Source organism: Nicotiana tabacum, chromosome 2, assembly GCF_000715075.1.
Source record: "Nicotiana tabacum cultivar K326 chromosome 2, ASM71507v2, whole genome shotgun sequence".
In the NCBI taxonomy this organism is placed as follows: Eukaryota; Viridiplantae; Streptophyta; class Magnoliopsida; order Solanales; family Solanaceae; genus Nicotiana; species Nicotiana tabacum.
In genome coordinates, this window is record NC_134081.1 from 29887546 (window position 1) to 29909830 (window position 22285).

General features: G+C 37.5%; 2 protein-coding genes across 2 annotated transcripts in view; one reads left to right on the forward strand and one right to left on the reverse strand.

Annotated features, from left to right (window-relative positions):
- The window catches only part of LOC107817701 (uncharacterized), a 30920-nt gene extending 9215 nt beyond the window's left edge, over window positions 1-21705 (reverse strand). Inside the window, exons 1-13 of the mRNA XM_075232275.1 lie at window positions 21317-21705; window positions 21068-21177; window positions 19663-19735; window positions 19406-19467; window positions 17215-17356; window positions 16250-16468; window positions 16017-16077; window positions 6045-6444; window positions 4968-5115; window positions 4723-4883; window positions 3288-3387; window positions 1782-1856; window positions 1520-1654 (exon numbers count right to left, since the gene is read on the reverse strand). Of these exons, the coding sequence (XP_075088376.1) occupies window positions 1520-1654; window positions 1782-1856; window positions 3288-3387; window positions 4723-4883; window positions 4968-5115; window positions 6045-6444; window positions 16017-16077; window positions 16250-16468; window positions 17215-17356; window positions 19406-19467; window positions 19663-19735; window positions 21068-21177; window positions 21317-21457 (1827 nt within the window). The 5' untranslated portion in view covers window positions 21458-21705. The remainder of the gene's footprint in view (window positions 1-1519; window positions 1655-1781; window positions 1857-3287; window positions 3388-4722; window positions 4884-4967; window positions 5116-6044; window positions 6445-16016; window positions 16078-16249; window positions 16469-17214; window positions 17357-19405; window positions 19468-19662; window positions 19736-21067; window positions 21178-21316) is intronic.
- LOC142170369 (uncharacterized) lies at window positions 9279-10866 on the forward strand. Its single transcript, XM_075232268.1, has 2 exons — window positions 9279-10449; window positions 10553-10866. Exons 1-2 carry the CDS (start codon window positions 9417-9419, stop codon window positions 10804-10806), a joined length of 1287 nt encoding a protein of 428 aa, XP_075088369.1. The 5' UTR covers window positions 9279-9416; the 3' UTR covers window positions 10807-10866.
- Window positions 21706-22285: the final 580 nt, after the last annotated feature.

Consider the following 22285-nt stretch of genomic DNA (forward strand, 5'->3'; position numbering starts at 1 on the left):
TTTGATTACTCATGCTTATTCCAAAGCATTATTATTTTTAGGATCCGGATCCATTATTCATTCTATGGAAACTATTGTTGGATATTCTCCAGCTAAAAGCCAGAATATGGGTCTTATGGGAGGTTTAAGAAAACATGTACCAATTACCAAAATCACATATTTATTAGGTAGACTTTCTCTTTGTGGTATTCCACCTCTTGCTTGTTTTTGGTCCAAAGATGAAATTCTTGATGATAGTTGGTTGTATTCGCCAATTTTCACAATAATAGCTTGGGCCAAGGCTGGATTAACCGCATTTTATATGTTTCGGATCTATTTAGTTACTTTTGAAGGGCATTTAAACGTTCATTTTCAAAATTATGGTGGGAAACAAAAAAAACCCTTCTATTCAATATCTCTATGGGGTAAGAACGGAGTCAAGAAAAACTCTTGTTTATTAACAATGAATAATAATGAAATATGGAGTCCATCAACCATCTTTTCCTTCACTGCACAATTGCAATAGAACTTTGAAACTTTTTCCTTTCTATTTTTGGACTGAGCTGGGTGCAACCTCAGTCAATAAAAGATACCTATGAGTTTTGGAGTTTTTGCAGAGTTGATAAAGCCATCAAAAGAGTCTGGAGGATGGTCCCAGCTACTATTTTTTGGTGTTTATGGAATGAGAGGAACCGCAGATGTTTTGATAGAATTTCAACTCCAACACACACTTTGAAGGCTATTTGTTTAGTCAGCCTTTACAGCTGGAATTTCCTTACCCCTGTAAATTGCCCGATCAATTTTTTGGATTTTGTTAGCTCCCTAAACTTAGCTTAGCCAACATTGTTCTGGAGCTAGCATTGCTTTTATGTTTGTAACTACTTTGCATCTTCTTGATGCCTTTCAATGATAATACTCTTACTTCATCAAAAAAAACAATGAATAATAATGAAAGTACTTATTTTTTTTGCAAAAACTAAATATCCAATTGATAAAAATGGAAGAAAGAAGACACGACCTTTTATGACTATTGCTCATTTTGAGCATAAAGCGGTTTATTCCTATCCTTATGAATCAGACAAAAGGATTTCCATGATACTAAAAAAGTGAAAGGGACAAATCTTGTTTCTTTTTCTTCTCCTTTTTTGTCCATTTTCTGACAACTATAACATGAGCATTTCTTTATACAGAACAAAGAAAAAGAACAAGGCAAGAGATAACTCGGAGATAGATCCCTCTTTCTAACCTCCCCCTCCAAATATTTGGGAGTCTCCTCAACCATACTAATCTAGTCAAGCATCAACCAGTAACAACCACACATAAAACCCAAAATATGTTGAAAAATTAGCTTATGTGTGTGTATTAAACCACTGAATCAGTACTGCTTCCCCTTTACTGAAAGTTATTGCGGAGGTCCATGGAACTAAGTATACCAGAAATAGGATAGAATTACACACAGAAAAGAAAACTAATAGATGAATGAATAAATGAGAACTAAATAGGCCGTGTGAAGTTACGAAGAACACCAGCTGGTATCTACCTTCGAGTCAAATTCCTGTACTTCGTCCACCAATTTGAAACACAGATCCCAACATATGGGAAGAAGATCTAAGAACTCTTTCTCATTAAAATTTGCATCTTCAATATGAAAATACAAGGACCGACATGCTGTCAGCTAAAGAAGAGACAAAGTAGCTTCAGTATAACATAAAGTGAATCAATGGGAACTCAAAATTCAGAAAACAATGATAGATGTACAACTTGTTTCAGAAGGTAGTTGCTTTGAATAAAATGTGGCATACCCTTACACACAAGTCATTGTCCTGAAGCAATCTGATTAGAGCACAATAAACTGCTCTTCTGGTGTCATCTTTAATCTGCGAGAAAACATAGTTACACAAAAGTACGCGCGATCACTAGCTCCAAAAAACTATGGGTAATGGCACATACAACAAAGCACAGATACATCATATAGAAGTCTTGACACTTTAAAGCTTACATATCTAACTTAACCTCCCTTAATCAAATAATCTGGGTGGTGGTCAGTCAAATGCACTAGCACATTTCTTTATTTTTTTAAGAGGCTTAAAAACATCTGACAAACAAAATAGCCAAAAACGTGATGGCATGACGCCAGCATTGAACCAATTCCTCTATTTACTCTTCCCTGAATCTCGGTGATATTAGGACAATGAAAGAGGTTCACAACCTACAATTGCCAGTGGAATGATAGCATATGAAAAGTAATGGAGCAAGAAATTAGAAAACAGAAACACTCGAAGATTTCCAATTACAGATCCAGATACAATACTAATTTTAGATTACCAAGAACCAACAATGATTCACCATATTAAAAAATTTCTTACCAGATCTGCTGATTGAAGAGAGAAGATTGCATGGACATTTCATAGAATACTCCTCGTTATAAATTCCCATAAATACACCTTATACATACTGGGAATCCAACACCAACTACATAAATTTCTTATGCTCGACTTCCAAGACAAGTATGAGCACCATTGCAATAGAAACACTTTACTTGACTCCATTAAGTGATCATTAAACTTGTAGTCTGGCAAATTTTAGTAAAAACCCAAATAAAGTAACTTAAAATTAAGCGGAAGTATGTAGAAATGTGAGGAACAGCATATAATCTTTCCCCTAGGGCAGACGCTTGTTAGGGTCTTTTGGACCAACTTGTCACTCATGAACTCTCACTAACAGAATGCTGAACTTCTTTTATTAAAAAGATTCTTGAGTAATGGTTTTCCTTTTTTTTTCCGTATCTCTGTGATGACAAGAGAATTAATAAAAATCATTTGTTTGACCTATTCAAGAGCATGGAACTGGGGACAATCAAGAGTTACGAGAAGTTCGTAAAGGAAACTTCAAACCTCAAAGATAAAATAACTTATTTATCACTGCAGTGTGGAGGCTCAAGGAAATTCATCTATGCTCAATCTCAACAAGGAGAAGGAAAGTAATAGTCTTGTGTAGTACGATTAAAAGAGGAGCTGCAGAAGGGGAAGTTATTCAACCCAAAAGAAAAGAAGAGAAAAGTACCATCTCCCTTGTTTAGGTAGGAAGAAAAAGTGGAAGGTAAGTAACTCTTGCATTTCAGCCTTTTTAGGTAGGAAGAAAAAGTGGAAGGTAAGTAACTCTTGCATTTCAGCCTTTCTAACCCATTCCAAAATTGACAAAAACGAAGAAGCAGACATCTTTAACTTTCCATCTACCCTTCTTGATTCAAATACTGTGTAAAGGGATTTCCGGGCAATTCTCCTTTTTTATAACTGCATTCACATTACCTCTGAAACCCATTGTCCAAGGATTAGTGCTACTTTTCTGTGTATGATCCGCATATTGGGATGATCATTTGACAACTCCAAGGACAATGCGCCATTGAACCTGCATAACATGTTAAGAGATTGTGAAGACCTATACTGCCAATAGAACTTGACTTTCAACTTTCAAACCCAAACAAAAATTTCTAGTGATATATTTAATAATGATGACGTATAGCAGAGTGGTCTCTAACAGCTGAGTTTCACTATCTTAAGCAATGGGAGAACAAAACCATTCAATATGCATGGCACCTAAATTTACTTTAAGATTATAGGAGAAAAGTTCTTAATAAATCATGATGTTGAGAAAAATGTCGTTGACTTTATTCATTCCATTCATAGGAATAACACATCAAGGCGAAGCCACCTATCATTTGCTATTTCTTTTATTCTTCTATGAGTATTTCTAACGAGGAAATGCAACTTCATCAAGAATTTATAGGACAAATGTTGGTGGACAAAAAGTTTCCTCCATACAGAGCAAAGCAATAAACACGTACAAGATCTCTCCAATTTGATATGGACATCAAAGAGGCTTGATTTAGGGCTAAATTTGTAAGGTCTTGGGGCAGAAAGCCAGAGAATAAGAGGAAAGAAGAACCTAGGAACTCCAGAATTCCCTAGGAACAACCTCCTAGGATTGCATTGGGCAAAACACAAAAAAACGAAAAAACAAAAGCTTTACCAATAACCACGATTTACATTTTGTGAGTGCATCTAGGTTGCTTTCACCAGAGATTTGTCTCTCATGATTTAAGCTTTTTACCATACTGGGGGATGAAGTTCTTCCTCTTTTGTCTCTACTTCGGTACAGATTTCTTGTCGCGAACTACATAAATGAACTTCCTTTTGGTTTAACATATTTTTCACAATTTAATATGTTGTGATATATAGGCTAATAAATGGTGAATAATTGAGGATTTTCTTCATAACAACTGATATTTTCTTTTATGGCACATCAACTGTGTTTTTTTTTTTTTTGATCGGTCACATTAACAGTGGTTCTTTTATCAGTCACATTAACAGTGGTTCTTTTATCAGTCACATTAACAGTGGTTACTATTTCCATCCCCGTACTTTGTTTTTGATAAAGGGATTTATTAATAATAGCAACTTCCATTCCTGTACTACTTGTGGCTTGTTTTTATTGTTATGATGGTTAACTGCCACTTTGGAAGGACCAAATGGCTCATTCCAGTGCTAGTGTGGTTGCTCTAGCTAGTTTTATCACCACTGATTAACTTTTTGACATGTTAGGGTTCCCTTATTTGGAATTTTAAGAGAATCCCCTGTTTCAGATGCCATTGGTAATATAGTAGAGGATAGAAAATTCTAGAACATGTCTGAGGGGTCAAATCTATTTGATTCAGCAATATTTCCAGCATATCAAAGCACATACCAATCCTTGAAACTCAAATAGTTCGAGAGCTCATAGTAAATGTATGCAGCAGCACCATAGGCAGCGTCCTTCAGAAGCAGTGCCGGAGTTATTTCATTAACTGCAGAAGGGCAACCACTCATAGCCTCTTGCAGAATAGAGACAACAACAGGTCCTAGCAACTGAAGATTAAATAAAAGGTTCATACGGGGATTAAGGCAATATGTTAAGATTGTCGAATAACACAGCGAATGGGGTAAACATACCTGACCATTATTTTCAAACAAGACAATATATAGAGCTTCAGCACAAGGCCTTAGTTTCTCTGACCATAGTACTGAATCCTGCTCGTGATAGAAAGACTCTGGGTTCTGGTACCATTCCTCCATATCACTTGCAGTCAGAACAAAGTACCTACATTTGGAGAAATTGCAAGAATAAAGAGACATGTCACAACAACATATTTTAATTACAAGGGGTTAAATTTTCTCTCAGAAGATTGAACCATCAATTCATATTCAAACTACCCCCTTTACTTGTAGCTTATGGACATTCAGATGATACCTAGAAATTAAGAAAGTAATCTCCACCTTCACTCCCTTCTTTTGGTTTTCTTTTTGATAAGTAAATGCTCTTTTCAGTTTATTGTGCAAATCGGAGAGTGTTTGAAGTCAACAGAAACTGAAAGTGTTTGTCAGGTACCAAAATTAAGTGATCAAGAGGATATTTTAATTATTCTAATGTCCTCAGAAGTCAGAATACGCCATCTCACATAGCAGAATAAATCTCCACCTTCACTCCCTTCTAAATGCTCTTTTCAGTTTATTGTGCAAATCGGAGTGTTTGAAGTCAACAAACTGAAAGTGCTTGCCAGGTACCAAAATGGCGTTTCGAAAGACAACAAGTGATCAAGAGGATATTTCAATTATTCTAATGTCCTCAGAAGTCAGAATAGGCCATCTCACATAGCAGGATTTACAAGTGTACAACTTTCCTAAAAGTAGAACTACCCTTTATTGCACCTTCTCCACCTCCTTCACACCCTACACACATCTAAAATAACCCTGTAAGACCAAACGATGTAATGAGTGGAACATCATCTAATACTACTAGCGAGCTACGGCACCAAAAATTGCGCCACTCAAGTTGGACTATCTAGATTGATTAAGGATGTTATGACTGGTCTACCACAAATGAGAATGGAGATGAGGACCAAAAGATCATTAAAAATTGTTAATCTTGTTCATTTATAATGTGGTGCTTGCAAGCCTTAATTCAGGAAATCGATTTCTTCAAATAAAAATAGCAACAACAGAAGACCATAAAGAGTTGGGATGCCTCACCTCCTTATCAATACATTACACAGGAGCACAACCCGGTCCGTAGGCAAAAGGGAAGTAAGAAGGCCAGCAACCGTACTAGATATGTTTTGCTTCATCTGCTCAAATGTTACCCTATTTTCATCAACGACACGCCCTGTCAATCTTGTCTTATACTCTTTACATTCCAAAATGGTTTTCACCATTACCATACATTGAATCATGAATTGCTCAAAAGACATAATATGTGGTTCAGGATCTATAATCTTGCTTAAACAGAATTTCATGAGAAGTGGAAGGACACATTTATCCCCGAAAGAATAAGGATGTCGCTGCTGGATAGCGACTAAAATCTTCATTAACTTTGTACAAGCCCTTTTTAAGAAGTCCCAAAATTTAGGATGATGGTCCCCGAAAGATGAATCTGCAAATTTAAGTAGTGATAAGGATATCTCCTAGTTCAGAAGGCATTAATAAAACATATTCCCTACTTTTGTTAGGCAGCATCAAAGCAATGGAGAAAAAATAGGAAACAAGGAAAAATTTAAAAACTTTTACCCCCCCCCCCCGGAAAAAAAAAAAGAAGTTCAAATCTCATTTTTCTTTTACTTTTTCTCTGTTATATTATCAATCAAACAGAAGGGAGACAATGAAAATTTGTTCATTTCCCCTCTACCTTTTCATTCTACTTTCCTTTGTCAATCTTCCTTTCCTAGTATCCAATAAAACAGGAATTCGGGTTTCCACTATATACTGTCTGAGGGAAGAAAAGTTGAGGCATAATATCATGCTAATCAACATTTAATAGTGTAAGGTAACAGTAATTTAGCAAAATTGCACTAGTATTTAAAGGAGTCCCAAGCAGCTCCAAAGCTTGTAACTAGAGCTGCAATGAATCACTTGTCAGATGCAGAGACTTTGGCATAGCAGGCACAATCAACACTGGCACTTTTTATTAAGTTACTCCCTTATAAGGATGCTATGTGATAGAAGGATGCCTATAAAAGTGAAAAAGGTAAGTTCTACAAAACAGTTACAAGACCGGCAGTGTTCTATGGTAGTGAAAGTCGGGCCGCTAAAGTACAACATATCCACCAGATGGTGTTGCAGAGATGCGGATGCTAAGATGGATATGCGATCATACAAGATTAGATAAGATTAAAAATGACAACATTCGCCGGAAGGTGCAAGTAGCATGCATTGAGGATAAAAAGAGAGAAAGTCGTTTGAAATGGTTTGGTCATGTCCTACGTCAGCCGACAGATACACTAGTCTGTAAGTGAAAAACTATGATAAGTAAAGGTGTTAAAAGGAAGAGGTAGACCTATAATCACATGACAGGAATATCAACTCCTTCTAAAAACACACATGAAAGGAAGTTGCCCGGAAAGACATACAATTTCTCGGTATCAATGCAGACATAGCTAAAGATAGGGCACAACGAAAGAAAAAGATCCATATAGATGATATCTACTAGTTGGAAATAGGTTTTAAGTCTTGTTGGTATGTCGACTTTGAACCCGATGCTTCTTTAGGAGTATTTTGACTTTATCATAGATTTATACGTTAGTAAAGACATTGAGAACTTTTAATATTATTATTATCATCATTGTTATTACTATTACTATTACTATTTTATATATATATATATATATATATATATATATATATATATATATATATATATATATATATATATATAGAGAGAGAGAGAGAGAGCTTATTTTTCACTTTTTCTTTTATTTGGTATGATGATAATATAAGTTGAGCTTAAATGAAGAAACATGATCGCTGAGGATTCATATAGCCGACCCAACTTGTACAAGACTGAGGCGTAGATGTTGTCGACCCCAACTTCTTTGGGATTGAGGAGTAGTTGTTCTTGTACTCACTTAAAGGATGCATGCTGACCTTTATAAAGGTTAGCAAGTTAATGATGTTGTCATTGTTGATTGATATTTCCTAGTTATAGATAAAATCATAAGCATGCCCCAAAGACTGTCAAGAGAACGTCAATATCTGAGACAAGCAAGTTGCCTTAAATTTCTTAAGTGCATTTGTGGTTGGATTGAAATATACTTTTTTAAGTTCAGGAATGAAACCGGTGCAGTGGATCGAAATGTACTTTTTAAGTCCATGAATGAAACCAGTGACAGAAATTCTACTCTATATATAAAGTATATGTACAGCCAGATATCACTTGAAATAACTCAGGAAAGTTCACCAACAGCCACAACACCAACAATAACAACGCTGGGGAGGGTGAAATGTACGCAGCCTTACCCCAACCCTGGACGGGCAGAGAGATTGTTTCCGATAGACCCTCAACTAAAGAAAAGATGAAAGATGCACTGATAGCAAATAATAACAGTACAAGATATTTAGAAAACTGAGACTAAGATAGCAAAATACAAGATGAAAGAAGCACTAATAACAAGTAATACAATATAAGATATGTAGTAATAGCCATATAAGAAAAAAATAATATCATACTAACCAGTGTTGTAAATAGCGAGCGCTACGTCGCTAATAGCGTGTGGCGACGCGGCGCGAGGCAGTAGCGCTATTTTGGGCTGTTGCGGTGTGATTCTAAAAAAGCGTACGCCTCTGCTTGTGTAGCGCGAGGCGCTGCGAGGCGAGAGGCGTAGCGTAGCGACGCTATTTGGAGAAAAAGAAGAAAAAGGCAGCGACAGTGTAAGCCTGTAAATATTAGGGCTTTGGTTTTAACTGCTTCTCCTTCAGCGAATACAACTAAGCAACTTCAAAGATTAGGGCTTGGGATTCATCTTCTCCATAATCAAACATCAGCACAGTAAACCAGGTATGTTACTTTCTTCTCCTTTCTTCTTCTTCTTCTTCTTCGATGACAGTCGACACTTGGATTCGACCATTGGTGTCATCTTTTTTTTTCTTTTTCTTTTTCTTCTTCTTTCTTCTTTCTTCTTTCTTCTTTCTTCTTTCTTCTTTTCAGCGATCTCCTTCTTCTCCTTTCTTCTTCTTCTTCTTCTTCTTCTTCGACTTCGACTTCGACAGTCAACACTTCGATTTTTCTTTTTCTTTTTCTTCTTCTTCTTTCTTCAGTTCAGCGATCAACTCCTTCTTCTCTTTCTTCCTTCCTTCTTCTTCTTCTTCTTCTTCTTCTTGTCTTATTTTTGGTGCTCTGTTTTTCGAGCAGAGGCAGAGCAGGGGCTCTTTCTTTCTTTCTTCCCTTCCTCTTTCTTCTTCTCTTATTTTTTTTTGGGTTTCTTTTTCGACAGCAGAGGCAGTAGCAGTAGTCTCTTTTTAGGCTCTGTTTTTTTTTTTGCTATGTTTTTTCAATTATAAACTTATAGTCTTACAGAATAGAATTAATTGCATACTGACGTGATAATTTTTTTTCTATATAACAGCATTGAAATGGCGTCATCCGATAGTAATAAACGAAATGATATAGCTTGGAATTATGCTATAAAAGGCTCATCAAGATCCGCAATTAAATGTGTATTTTGTGAAAAAACATATCATGGTGGAATAACTCGTCACAAGCAACATTTGATAGGTGGATTTAAAAATGTAGTACAATGTCCTCTTTGTCCGCCCGAGGTTAGGGAGGAAGTAAAAGCATTTGTTGATAAGAAAAATGTGATAAAAACTCAAATAAATTTTGAAGCATCGGTGAATCTAATTGATGAAGATGATGAAATGGATGAAGATGATCAAATGGGACCTCCCCTCCAAAAAACTCAAAAGATATCTTCTAATAGTTCTAGTGGGTCATCCACGGCACGTACTGTGACAAAAGGTCCTCTCAATCTTTATTTCTCGGCAAAACAACAAGAAAAGGGAAAAGATGATTCTAGTTCAGGTTTAGAAGCCAAGAAGATTTTGAGGGATCGCGCGGTAAGTGCCTTTGCAGCATGGATGTACGATGCAGGGCTTCCTTTCAACTGTGTTAACTACAAAACTTTTGATAAATTCATTGAGGCCGTAGGACAATATGGCCCAGGAATGAAGCCTCCTAGCTATCATGAAGTTAGAGTAACTCATCTTAAAATAGAGGTGAAGAAGATAGACAAAATTATTGAGGAGCATAAAGTGGAATGGAACAAGTTTGGATGTTCCATTATGATGGATAAATGGACAACGCGGAATGGGAAAATGATCATAAATGTGTTGGTGAACTCTCCAAAAGGGAGTGTTTTTCTTGAATCTTACGATGCTAGCAACTCTTCTACGGATGGAAGCAAAATGTACAACTTGTTTACAAAGACTATTGATAAAATTGGAAAGGAAAATGTTGTACAGGTTGTTACCGATAATGCTAGTGAGAATGTTAGTGCGGGTAAGATGATGGAAGCTATGTATCCACACATTTATTGGACTCCATGTGCTGCCCATTGTATCAACTTGATGTTTGGTGACATATTCAAGGAAAACCCATATGCTTCAGGTAACTTTAATATAGTTATCTTTAAAGCTTTAACTTTATTTATAGTTTTATACTTATGTCCTATTAAGTATTAACTATAAAATTGTTATTGTTACTTTTATAGTTTTCACTAAGGCCGTCAAGATATATTCTTACATCAGTCAGAGGCCGTTGTTGTTGAATTTGATGAGGAAATTCACAAATGAAAGAAATTTGGTGAGACCGGCCAAGACTAGATTTGCAACGGCTTTCTTAACTTTGCATAGTTTTTACTTGCAAAAGAAAAACTTGAGAAAGCTAGTTCTTTCAAATGAATGCAAAGGAAGCTGCGGGGAAAGAAGTTGCCAAAGTTCTTATTTCTCCATCATTTTGGAATGACGTTGTTCGGGCTCTTAAAGTTGGTGGTCCTTTGATTAGGGTGCTTCGTATGGTGGATGGGGAGAGAAAACCACCAATGGGCTATCTTTATGAAGCTATGGATAGAGCCAAAGAGACTATTGAAGCGTCATTTGAGGGAGATGTTAGGAAATATGAGAAAGTTTTTGAGATTATTGATAGCAGGTGGTCGAATCAACTCCATCGACCTTTGCATGCAGCAGGCCATCTTCTGAACCCAGGATTATTTTGCAAGAACACTAGAGATGACACTTTGGATTCAGAGGTTTGGGTTGGATACCATCAATGTCTTGAGAAGTTGGTCCCTTATTCAGCGATGGTAGATCAAATAGGGGAGGAGTTTGGTAGGTACTCACAAGCAGATGGCCTTTTTGGTTTACAGGCGGCCATTAGAGCCAGAGAAATAAGGTCGCCAGATAACTAACTTTAATATAGATATCCTTATAGCTTTAATTTAATTTATTTGATTTATACTTATTAACTTTTAAAATATTTTTCTATAGTTAAATGGTGGATGCAATTTGGACATCAAACTCCAAACTTGCAAAAGTTTGCCATCAAAATACTAAGCCTAACTTGTAGTGCATCCGGATGCGAGAGAAATTGGAGCGTATTTGAGCATGTAAGAAACAGACTTATTATATTAAAATATTCTATATTGTATTATTATTAGTATCTATTAATTAATCTAAACAATTTATGCGCCGATTCACTCCAAGAAAAGGAATAGGCTTGAGTTATCGCGTCTTAATGATCTAGTGTATATTAAATACAATAGAACATTGAGGCGACGTTATGAAGCTCGCGATACCATTGATCCAATTTTGTTGGATAACATTGACGAGGCAAATGAATGGTTAACTGGAGCCCCACAAAATCATGAAGAAGAACAAGTATATGTAGGAGATGATCTTGATTGGGGTACTGTTTCTATGGCGGCTGGTGTTGAGGAGAATATCTATGGTCTTAGAGGGAGTTCTTCAAGTTCAAATTACAAGGGAAAAGGAGTAGCAAGTTCAAGCCGGTCCCTAAATGATGAAGACTCCGAGGATGAAGAAGATGATAGCCAATATAATGCTAACATTCATGAAGTTCTAGAATTTGAAAATCTTGAAGAAGAATAGATGTTGCGTGTTTTACACTTTAGACTTTAGTTTATGAATCTACTATGACTATCTGTTGAGTTTAACTTTTGAATTGATATATTTATTAATATATATAATATTTTATATTTTTGTATAAATTGTCGCTTCACATCAAAAAGGCGAGCGCTTCGCTGCACGCCTCTCGCCTCAGTGAAGCGGACCCTCGTCGCTATTTGCCGCCGCACGCTATCCAAAACACTGATCTAAATATCAAAATTTTAACTAGTATTTTCTTTGACAAGTCAGCACCCTCAATCAGGGTTGTAAATAGCGCTCGCCTCAGCGCTAATAGCGTGAGGCATAGCGATGCGAGCCTCCATCGCTTTTATGCACAGTGCGTTGCGTTTTACAAATAACGCTCGCCTCTGCTTGTGTAGCAAGAGGCGACAGTGTAGCGAGATGCGGATTTAAAACAGCGCAGGGATTAAAGAAAACGACTCGCGATTAGGGCTTTGAGCTTTCAGACATTTCCCTTTTCTTCACGCTTCAAACAGCAGAGCAGCCACATCGATTTCTTTCTCCAGCCATAGCCACAGTGGTCGACCCAGCCACATCTCGAGTTTCTGCCATTTTCTTCTTCATCCAATTCGACCCACCTATGTTTCTCTTCTTTTTCGAGTTTCCTTTTTTTTTCTTCTTTCTCCTTTCTTTCTTTCTTCCTTTTTCTTCTTCTTCCCTTCTTTTTGGCTCTGTTTTTTATCGAGCAGCAGTCAACAGAACAGAGTCTGTTTTTGCTATGTTTTTTCTTCCTTTTTCTTCTTCTTCTTCTCTTCTTTTTTTCTTTTGCTCTGTTTTTTATCGAGCAGCACCCTGTTTTTGCTCTGTTCTGATTTCTGTCTTTCTTTTTGTTCTTCAGTTCTTCTTTTTCTTCTTTCTTTTTTTGCTCTGTTTTTTGTTTTACAATTCCTTCACAGCTTCACTTTGGGCTGAGGCAGAGAGCTTTATTTCAAACATGAAGAAGAATAGATGTTGCTTGTTTTAGTTTATGAATCTACTATGACTATGTATTGAGTTTTTAATTTTTGAATTGATATATTTATTAATATATTATTGATGTTGAGTTTTTAGTTAGTATTTTTTGTATAAATTGTCGCTTCACATCAAAAAGGCGAGCGCTTCGCTTCTCGCCTCAATGAAGCGGGCCCTCGTCGCTATTTGTCGCCGCACGCTATTCAAAACATTGCCTTCTATCCTAATTCTCAACCTCCACACCCTCGTATCAAGGGTCATGTCCTCGGTTAGCTCAAGTTGCGCCATGTCCTGCCTGATTACCTCTCCCCAAAACTTCTTTGGCCTACCTCTACCCCTCTTCTGACCCCCCAAGGACAACCTCTCACACCTAATGACTGGGGCATCTGTGCTTCTCCTTTTAACATGTCTGAACCATCAAAGTCTCGCCTCTCGCATCTTATCCTCCACGGGGGCCACTCTCACCTTATCCCTAATAACTTCGTTCCTAATTTTATCTAACCTAGTAAGCCCACACATCCATCTCAACATCCTCATTTCAGCAACTTTCATCTTCTGGACATGGGAGTTTCTTGACTTGCCAACATTCTGCCCCATATAACATAGTCGGTCTAACCACTACTTTGTAGAACTTACCTTTAAGTCTCAATGGCACATTCTTATCGCACAAGACACCGGAAGCGAGCCTCCACTTCATCCACCCCGCTCCAATACGATGTGTGACATCCTCATCAATTTTTCCATCACTCTGAATCACAGACCCCAAATACTTGAAACTCTCTTTCCTAGGAATGACTTGAGTATCAAGCCTCACATCCACGTACGCTTCCTGGATAACGCCGCTGAACTTGCACTCCAAGTATTTTGTCTTGGTCCTGCTCAACTTGAAACCTTTAGACTCAAGGGTATGTCTCCAGACCTCCAGCCTCTCGTTAACACCAACCCGCGTCTTATCAATCAGAACTATATCCTCTACAAATAACATACACTAGGGCACCTCTCCTTGGATGTGTAGCGTCAATGCATCATCGCTAAGGAAAATAAAAACAGGCTAAGTGTTGATCCCTGATGCAACCCCATCTCAACTGGAAAGTACTCTGAGTTTCCTCCTGCTGTCCTTACCCGTGTCTTAGCTCCCTCATACATGTCCTTGACCGCTCTAATATAGGCTACAGGCACTCATTTAGCCTCCAAACATCTCCATAGGGCCTCTCGTTAGACTTTATCGTAAGCTTTCTCTAGGTCAATGAACACCATATGCAAGTCCTTTTTCATCGCCATGTATTGCTCCACCAACCTCCTCACAAAGTGAATGGCTTCCGTAGTCGACCGTCCCGGCATGAAACCAAACTGGTTGTCGGAAATGGACACACTCCTCATCCTCCCTTCTATCACCCTCTCCCAAACTTTCATCGTATGGCTTAGCAACTTGATACCCCTATAGTTGTTGCAGTTTTGGATATCCCCATCATCGTACTCCACCTCCACTCCTCGGGCATTTTCTTCGTCCTAAAAATGATGTTAAACAACCTAGAGAGTCATTCCAAGCTTGCCATACCCCCGCTCATCTAGAATTCAACAGGGATCTCGTCTGGCTCGATCGCTCTACCCCTACTCATTCTGTGCATAGCCCCTTCGACCTCCCCCACTCTTATGCGTCTACAGTACCCAAAATCTCGATGTCGCTCCGAGTACTCCAAATCGCCCAACACAATACTCATATCTCCCTCTTCATTCAAGAGTTTATGGAAGTAAGACTGCCATCTTCGCCTGATCTGTACCTCCTCCAACAAAACTATACCTTCCTCGTCTTTTATGCACCTTATTTGGTCCAAATCACGGGCCTTTCTTTCTCTCACTTTGGCTAGCATGTACTGCTTCTTGTCCCCGCCTTTGTCTCCAAGTTCTTCATATAAACGACCGAACGCCGCGGTCTTAGCCGCAGTAACCTCTAACTTCGCCTCCTTCTTAGCTTTCTTATACCATTCTCTGTTTGCCTTCTTCTCCACCTCGTCTATGCTCTCTACAAGCTTCAAACATGCCGCTTTCTTAGCTTTTTTCCCTTGAACATCTTCGTTCCACCACCAATCCCCTTTATGGCCACCAGAGAAACCCTTCGAGACCCCTAACACTTCTCTTGCCGCCTCTCTAATACAATTCGTTGTCATAGTCAACAGCTACAACACTAATTTTCTTTTTTCTAATGAGAAAGTACAACACCATTTTTCTCCGCATAAGAAAAATAGCATCTCCACCTGTAACAGTAAACTGACAAAACATTGTGCACCGCGAGTTCTCAAATCAGGTCACAAGAAAGAGGATAACTTGTGTAACAGTAAACTGACAAAACATTGTGCACCGCGAGTTCTCAAATCAGGTCACAAGAAAGAGGATAACTTGTGACACAGTTAGTTGTTTGTGGAGAGAATAGAAAGAAAATAGAGAAAAGACCTCTTTGTTACACTTGGCCAACAATGAAGCACCCGAAATAACCACCAATAAAAAAATTCTGAGTCAACCATAATATTCTTTGAGTACCTCACGGTGTTCCTTCCTAGTAGAAGTCAGCAAACAACACTTCAGTTAATGACTCCTAGGAGTACTACGGCATAAGCAAGCAAATTTAAAATTACTCTGGAATAGCATTTCAATGCATTTTCTCCATGTGGCACTTAGGGGAAAGAACAAGAAGACCCAAACCAAGTAACTCTTTCACTTGTCATGTGATAGGCTGATAGTCAGGAAAGGGACTGACAAGAAGACACTGACATCCATATCTTGATTACCATTTATTATCAGGTTAGCATGACAAATTCCTACAAATAAAATGCAACCCTTATTTTTTTGCAATTTTTCACGAAATTCTACTGGAAAGTTAAATGCAAAATGTGAAATTTCTTCACATCTGGAACTACAAAGAAAAAGCATGATGGACAATTAAGAATTAACGTTGCCTGACCTGAATACTCTGATATGATACACTAACACTAAAATAAATGCAAGTATATTCAAACAAAAAATAATCATAGAGCAGAAGTAAATACGAAGTTTAGATAAGGATCCAAAGTTAGTTCTCACAGTATGGAAGTAGCGATTGGATGGCATTCAACAGCACCGGAGCAACCTCTTTGACATGCCGCTGCCTAAAATTTGTGGGGGGAGAGGGGAAGAAAAAGTCAATAAACCACTCTGACCAACGGGAATTAGCTAGAAACCCCCCTTTTTCTCTCCTATTGATTTTTTTTTTTTTTTTTTTTAGGGGGGTGAGGTGTGGGAGGGGAGGAGTTAGTTAAGAAAGAATTGATCCATACTTGTAAGGTTTTGGCATCACTTGGAAAACCAGAAATTATCAACTGCCTTATTATCTTTGAACATAGAAACCATCTCTCGCATGTAAGGTAGAGATCATCATGATTCAACTCAGCAGTATTACCACCAAAAGTTTGAGCAAGAGCTGAGAAGCCATGGAGTATTGTCTGCACGTCAGTCTGCCAAAGATGCCAACTGTAATCGAAGAACTGGGAGGATATCTGTTAAAAGATCACAAAATAACAAGCGAGACGCCTCAGCAAGTGCAATCCTTCATATTAAAGTTTATGACCACAATCCACAGCAGACTCAAAGAGCCAAAAGTATGTGATGACCGAAAATTATTAGGGAAATGGTGGACAAGATAGTTTACTTCGATACTCAAAACTAAGCTGTCACCTAATGACCATTGACCAATAAGTGAAATGAGAGAGAGATTTCAAATGAGCAGTCAGCAAAATAAAGCAGAAAGTGATGAGACAGATGAAGAAAAGGAAGAAGAGGAGAATATGCCAAATTATGATTCACATGGACAAAGAGTAGGCATTCTAACACCTTGGAGTAAAATTATATGATGACCTCAGGATGCCAATGCAACAACACTAGCTGATGATACATGTAATGTACAAACATCTACAAGTAAAAAGCGTGTGTGCATGTGGAAAGGTTCTATAAAATAGATAGCAGTAAGCGTGCCATGTCATATTTGAGCTCTTACCTACAATTCAGCTATTGAACCCAAAAGTTGACAACACAAGACTCCCACAACTCAAAGAAGGAAAAACTAGCTAGCTGGAGATAGATTTCTTAGTGTTCTCTTCACAAATGAGGACTAAATGTCTTAGTTATAAGTCTAATACTTAATGCAACTTTGAGGAGATATAGATGCACTGCCAAACCTTTTAACTTTTCAGAAAATCACTTGATCCTCAAAGATATAAAGAGGAGAAGAAGAAGAAGACAGCACCTCAGCAAACGTCCTTTGGTCTGATGTAAGCCGCTTTGTAGACAACTCCTTCAAGGTTCTGTAAAGAATCATGAATATTCTATGCGAAGTAAGAATATTGGCCGATTGAAGCTGTTGTGCTAAAAAGGAAAAGAGATCTGGCCTGTACAAGAATTCAAAAATCAAAGATAAGTGCATAGATAAAGATGGAAAATACCAGAAAAGTAATTAGACAATAAAATTTCATTATAACTATCGGAACACAACCAACCAAAGCATAGAGCAGCAAGTCCATTAAGGACCGGGGGAGATCTTAGGGATTATGGCAATCCATAGTATTGCTAGTATAACCACCTAGAACAACAGCATTATCTTCTTGACCACCAAGACTGAATCAGGATAGTACTAAAGAACGAGGCATAACATAGAGCTCAAGGTGGAATGCTATAATTCTAATATGCAATAATCAGCTATTTTTAAAACTCCTGGGGGGTTTGAACACCTGATTTGATTCGAATGCAATTGACCATGCTCTTTCTGCTTGACTTGACTGGTTAATACTTGATAGCTGATAATAAGCTATAACAAGAAAAGGTACGTTTGTGAAATTGGTAGTACAACAACAACAACAACAACCCAGTATAATCTCACTAGTGGGGTCTGGGGAGGGTAGTGTGTACGCAGACCTTACCCCTACCCTGAGGTAGAGAGGCTGTTTCCGATAGACCCTCGGCTCCCTCCCTCCAAATTCCCCCAACCTTGCTCTTGGGGTGACTCGAACTCACAACCTCTTGGTTGGAAGTGGAGGGTGCTCACCACTTCCAATGAACAAGGACCTCTACAGAACCAAACTTGTTAATTGAGTAAAAATGAATTGAGTCTAAATTTGTAATAGTTTATAAGGATCATATAAATGGATAATAACTTCAAAGCCCCAGTCTATCTCCATAATGCCTTCATTTGTTTTGTTTTTTTAATGAGTAACTATCAATTGATTAGCATGTCATCAAGAAGCAAGTAATTAGAACCCTAAGGTGCAGCAAAGATCTATATCCTTCAAAAAGAAGCTAATATCAAAAAGAAGCTCTAGCAGATAATCTCTTTATGTTGGATACCTTTTGAAAAAGGAACAAAACAAGTGCTGTCATAATCAACGCTATAATACTGTTAAAGGACAATTCTTCACCTTGACACGCTCTTCAATTCCATAAAAATCAAATGTATCAAAACAAGAATTATAGTAATTAGGATGGATAATTCACATAAATGTAAAAGCTGGTAGAAACTTAGTTTCCTTCAGAACCAACACAAACATAAACCATCAGTGGTTTAGTTTTGCTTTATAACTTAAAAATATTCATCTTGGTGGTCCAGGAAAAGAAATCAGGTAACTACAGTAGTACAGTTGAGAGACCAAAACCATTAACTTCTTTAGGGCCTCTTGGATGCGACTCCAGCCACTCTTTAACTCTATCAACTAAAGCTATATAAATTTGGATTTGCACTTAAACCAAAAATTATCCCAATAAAATTGAACGCATGAGATTATTGGCTGAAATACATGGTACAGAATCACCATTCTTTGAAAATTTGAGACAGCTCTGGCAATATAACCAAGCGATTTTCAATTCTGGTCGATAGGTGGGGTATGGGCCAAGTGATACGTCCATCAGATGAATTACATGTGAATTACCAATTAAAAAAACTGATTATGTTAAGGGTGGACAAGCAAAGGAATCCTTTCACTAGAATAGTTCAAATCTTCAAAATGAGCATAAGGAGGCTGCGTCTACCCCAGACAAAAGGAAGTTAATTACCGAGAAATCCCTCTGGAGCCAACCCTTTGGACCAATCACAGTCTTCGAAACTCGGGTATGCTGGGCTCTACCCTCTACCCTTCTCTATTTAAGTACCAGAGTTAATTCGCTTGGCGTAGGGCTCGAACCTTTAACCTAAGACACAAGTCCCTCAACCTTTGCCAATTGAGCTATAACCCCTGGGCGCCAAAAGGGCCTTGTAATTGTCAGTTAGGGTTCAACTCTTTGACATCTAAAATGTGAACCACAACATCTTGTGATTTCATATTTCTTTCTATAATCTCTTTATGTTCAAAAAGAATCTAAGAAGTCAAGATAATAATCATAAAAGACAAAAGAATAGAATAGTTCTTCCTCAATAATTTATCGTAGTTGAATCATTACAAAAAAATTACCATTCTTTGGGGTAGTCAATCCGAGCAATCTTTGAGATGATCACAGACAACGTAAGGGCAATCTGCATCATGCAATCATGTACCCAGTTGAGAAATCAGGCAAGCACCAATGACAATTTTATGCAGATATCTAAGTGGTGATAGCAGTTGAAGCAACAAATGTCAATAACAGGAATGAACAAATTTTAGCGCAAAGAGAGCTCCAGCTAACTGTGTACTCGTTACGAAACCAAAAAAAATAAGTAAAGCAGCATCACCTGGTAATTCTCTTCCCCCAAGTGTGACAACAGCTTTTGTCTTAAATGTAGTTTCTCTTCGCTGCTAATTCCCCTGCCAAGATGTTTCAGAAAGAAGCGAATAGTCATTTACAGCAGTAATACAAATATAAAACATGTGGGGAGGAGAAATCACAACATATGGAACATAAAAGGCAAATCACCCAAAATAAAAAAAAATAAAAATAAAAAGATGCTTGGAGTGTGCTAGAGTCCGGAAGAACACGCAATCTGACAATTCAATCCACATTCATATGTTGCATCATCAGACAAATTGGATAATAACCTACCTTATAGCAGGCGATCACTAAAATTTTCCATCATTATATTGACAGTAACATCCAACTTTCCCACATAGTGACTTCTTATCCCACATAGTGACTTCTTTAGCATTTGTAACTATACTTCCATAATTTTATTTTAGCACAGAATATCATCTATCTGTATGAGTGTATATATATATAGTGAGCGAGAGAGAGAGAGAGAGAGAGAGAGAGAGAGAGAGAGAGAGAGAGAGAGAGGAAAGGTACATAGTTTGATTATTGATATCCCAAATAACACTATCAATTTAACAACCTTTTGACAAGTTCCAAGCTAATATTACCTTGTAAGCTGTAAATGAGTAATTTCTTTTGGTAAATATCTTGGAAATAAATTTATAAGTTTAAATGCATTCAGAATGGTTCCTTCACAGGAAAAATAACAAAAGCTCAACAATATGATCCGACCATTTCCTTTGAATGATTACTTCACTTTAGACAATGAAGCAGGAAAGTATGCTAATAACTGATACTCATCAATCCCAATTTACTGTCCATTACCCGAAAGTCCCAATATATGGGGGTCCATTTCCTTTAACGAATAACTATTCAGTCAAACATAACTTAGGGCATCACCTAGAATAGCTAGTTAGGAAAAACACAGGGAATTTCTGCAGCAAATAAGACAAAATTTTCAAAGGACATGATCACTTTGGGAGATAAGGAGCATAATAATTCCTAGCATTCCTAAATCCCAGTGGAGGCTGAAAACACAAGGTGATTTTTTCCAATCTACCTAAACCTTGGTTGGCAAGTTACCCGGTAATTGTGTTGGTGGAGGTAGCAAGTACACAGTGGAATAGTCTAGATGCGCAAGTTGTCCTACGCACCACCATCATCAGAAATAATAATTATTATTATTATTATTATTCCTGGCATTCATGCCATTCTTTTCATCTTCATCCCTAAATTTCCAGAATTTGAGAACTAGTTATATCTGTTAAGCAATTTCAAAGGATTTTTCTGCACAATTCGGGGAGTACACTAACTTATCTTACACACACACATAATAAACATAAATGCATATGTGTATTAGTAACAAACTCAAAGCAAGGCGAAATACTCACGAGGAATCGCGCTTGCTCCTCCAATACCGATTAATGCTATTTTTGAAGTAGACGGATGCCATTAATCGAACATCCACTTGAGACACTAAGTCCTTAGCAGTAATCACTTCCTACATACAAATTGGCAACAAAACATCACCATTTCCACAAGTTTATCATTCAATGTACGTACTTCAAAAACCCTAAACAACAAAATCGAATGCAACCAAAAAAAAAAAAATAAATAAATAAATAAATAAATAAAATTACCATGAGACAAGAACAAAAACCAGGGCGGTTTTCTGATTGAGCTAGGGCAGCTTCAGCTGGTTTACGCACGATTTGTTCGCTACTGAGTGAATTTGTCAGCAACGAATACATCGCCGGTAAGTCGGAGGCTGATAGAGCCATGGCGTTAAGGAGTTGAAGGTTCGGTTGAGTTCCGGAGTTGAGTTGATACTGAGTCGAATCGTAGAATGGGAAAATGCGAAGAGTTTGGGGATTCTGCGGAGGGTTTTGTATGGAAATGGCAATGGATTAGCGATCTGATAGGAACAAAAATGGAATGAATGAAGGAGAAGGAAAAAATGTTGTAGTTCTGCCCTCGGCAAAGAGCCTGCTCACGTTTTGAAGAGTATATCCATGTACTTATAATTTGCAGATGGTCAATGCGACTTAAATGGATTTCTCATAATCGGACTTTGTGACTAATTGCATTTTAAAAACGACTTGCGCCATATATATCTCATTTACAAATTGGCAAATCTTTTACTATATGCTTTCTCCTTAAATTGTATTTCATATTAAGGCGTGTTGCATTTTTTTTTTAATTAACATACCATTGAAATTATTGAGCCGAAAATACACATTTTGATTTGCTATTCCACTTTCTAAGCTCATACTGAAGGTTGGGATGTCCAACATTCGGTTTTTGTATATTGTACATTTTATTTTATTTTTTGTATATTGTACATTGAAAGTACAAGGGAGGGGGAATTGTTACCCTTTAAAAAAAATTCTGGATAGTTGATTAGTTTACCATTAATCGACTATAGATTAGTACATGAGTATAAGCAGACACTAAGTGCAGAGTGAAAGATGTAGAAAATTAAATGATACAGGATGTTTTTATACTTATTTGGATTCAATGTGAATCTGTATAGGGTAAAATTAGCAAATGTTAGGTGGATGTTCGTCAAGTGAACACGTTGCAATAAAGACACGTAGGAGATGAGTCAG

Coding starts and splice junctions, on each gene's coding strand:
- LOC142170369 (XM_075232268.1), top strand. CDS start 9,417: ATGGCGTCATCCGATAGTAATAAACGAAATGATATAGCTTGGAATTAT. Junction 10,450..10,552: donor GGAAAACCCATATGCTTCAG/GTAACTTTAATA, acceptor TTACTTTTATAG/TTTTCACTAAGGCCGTCAAG.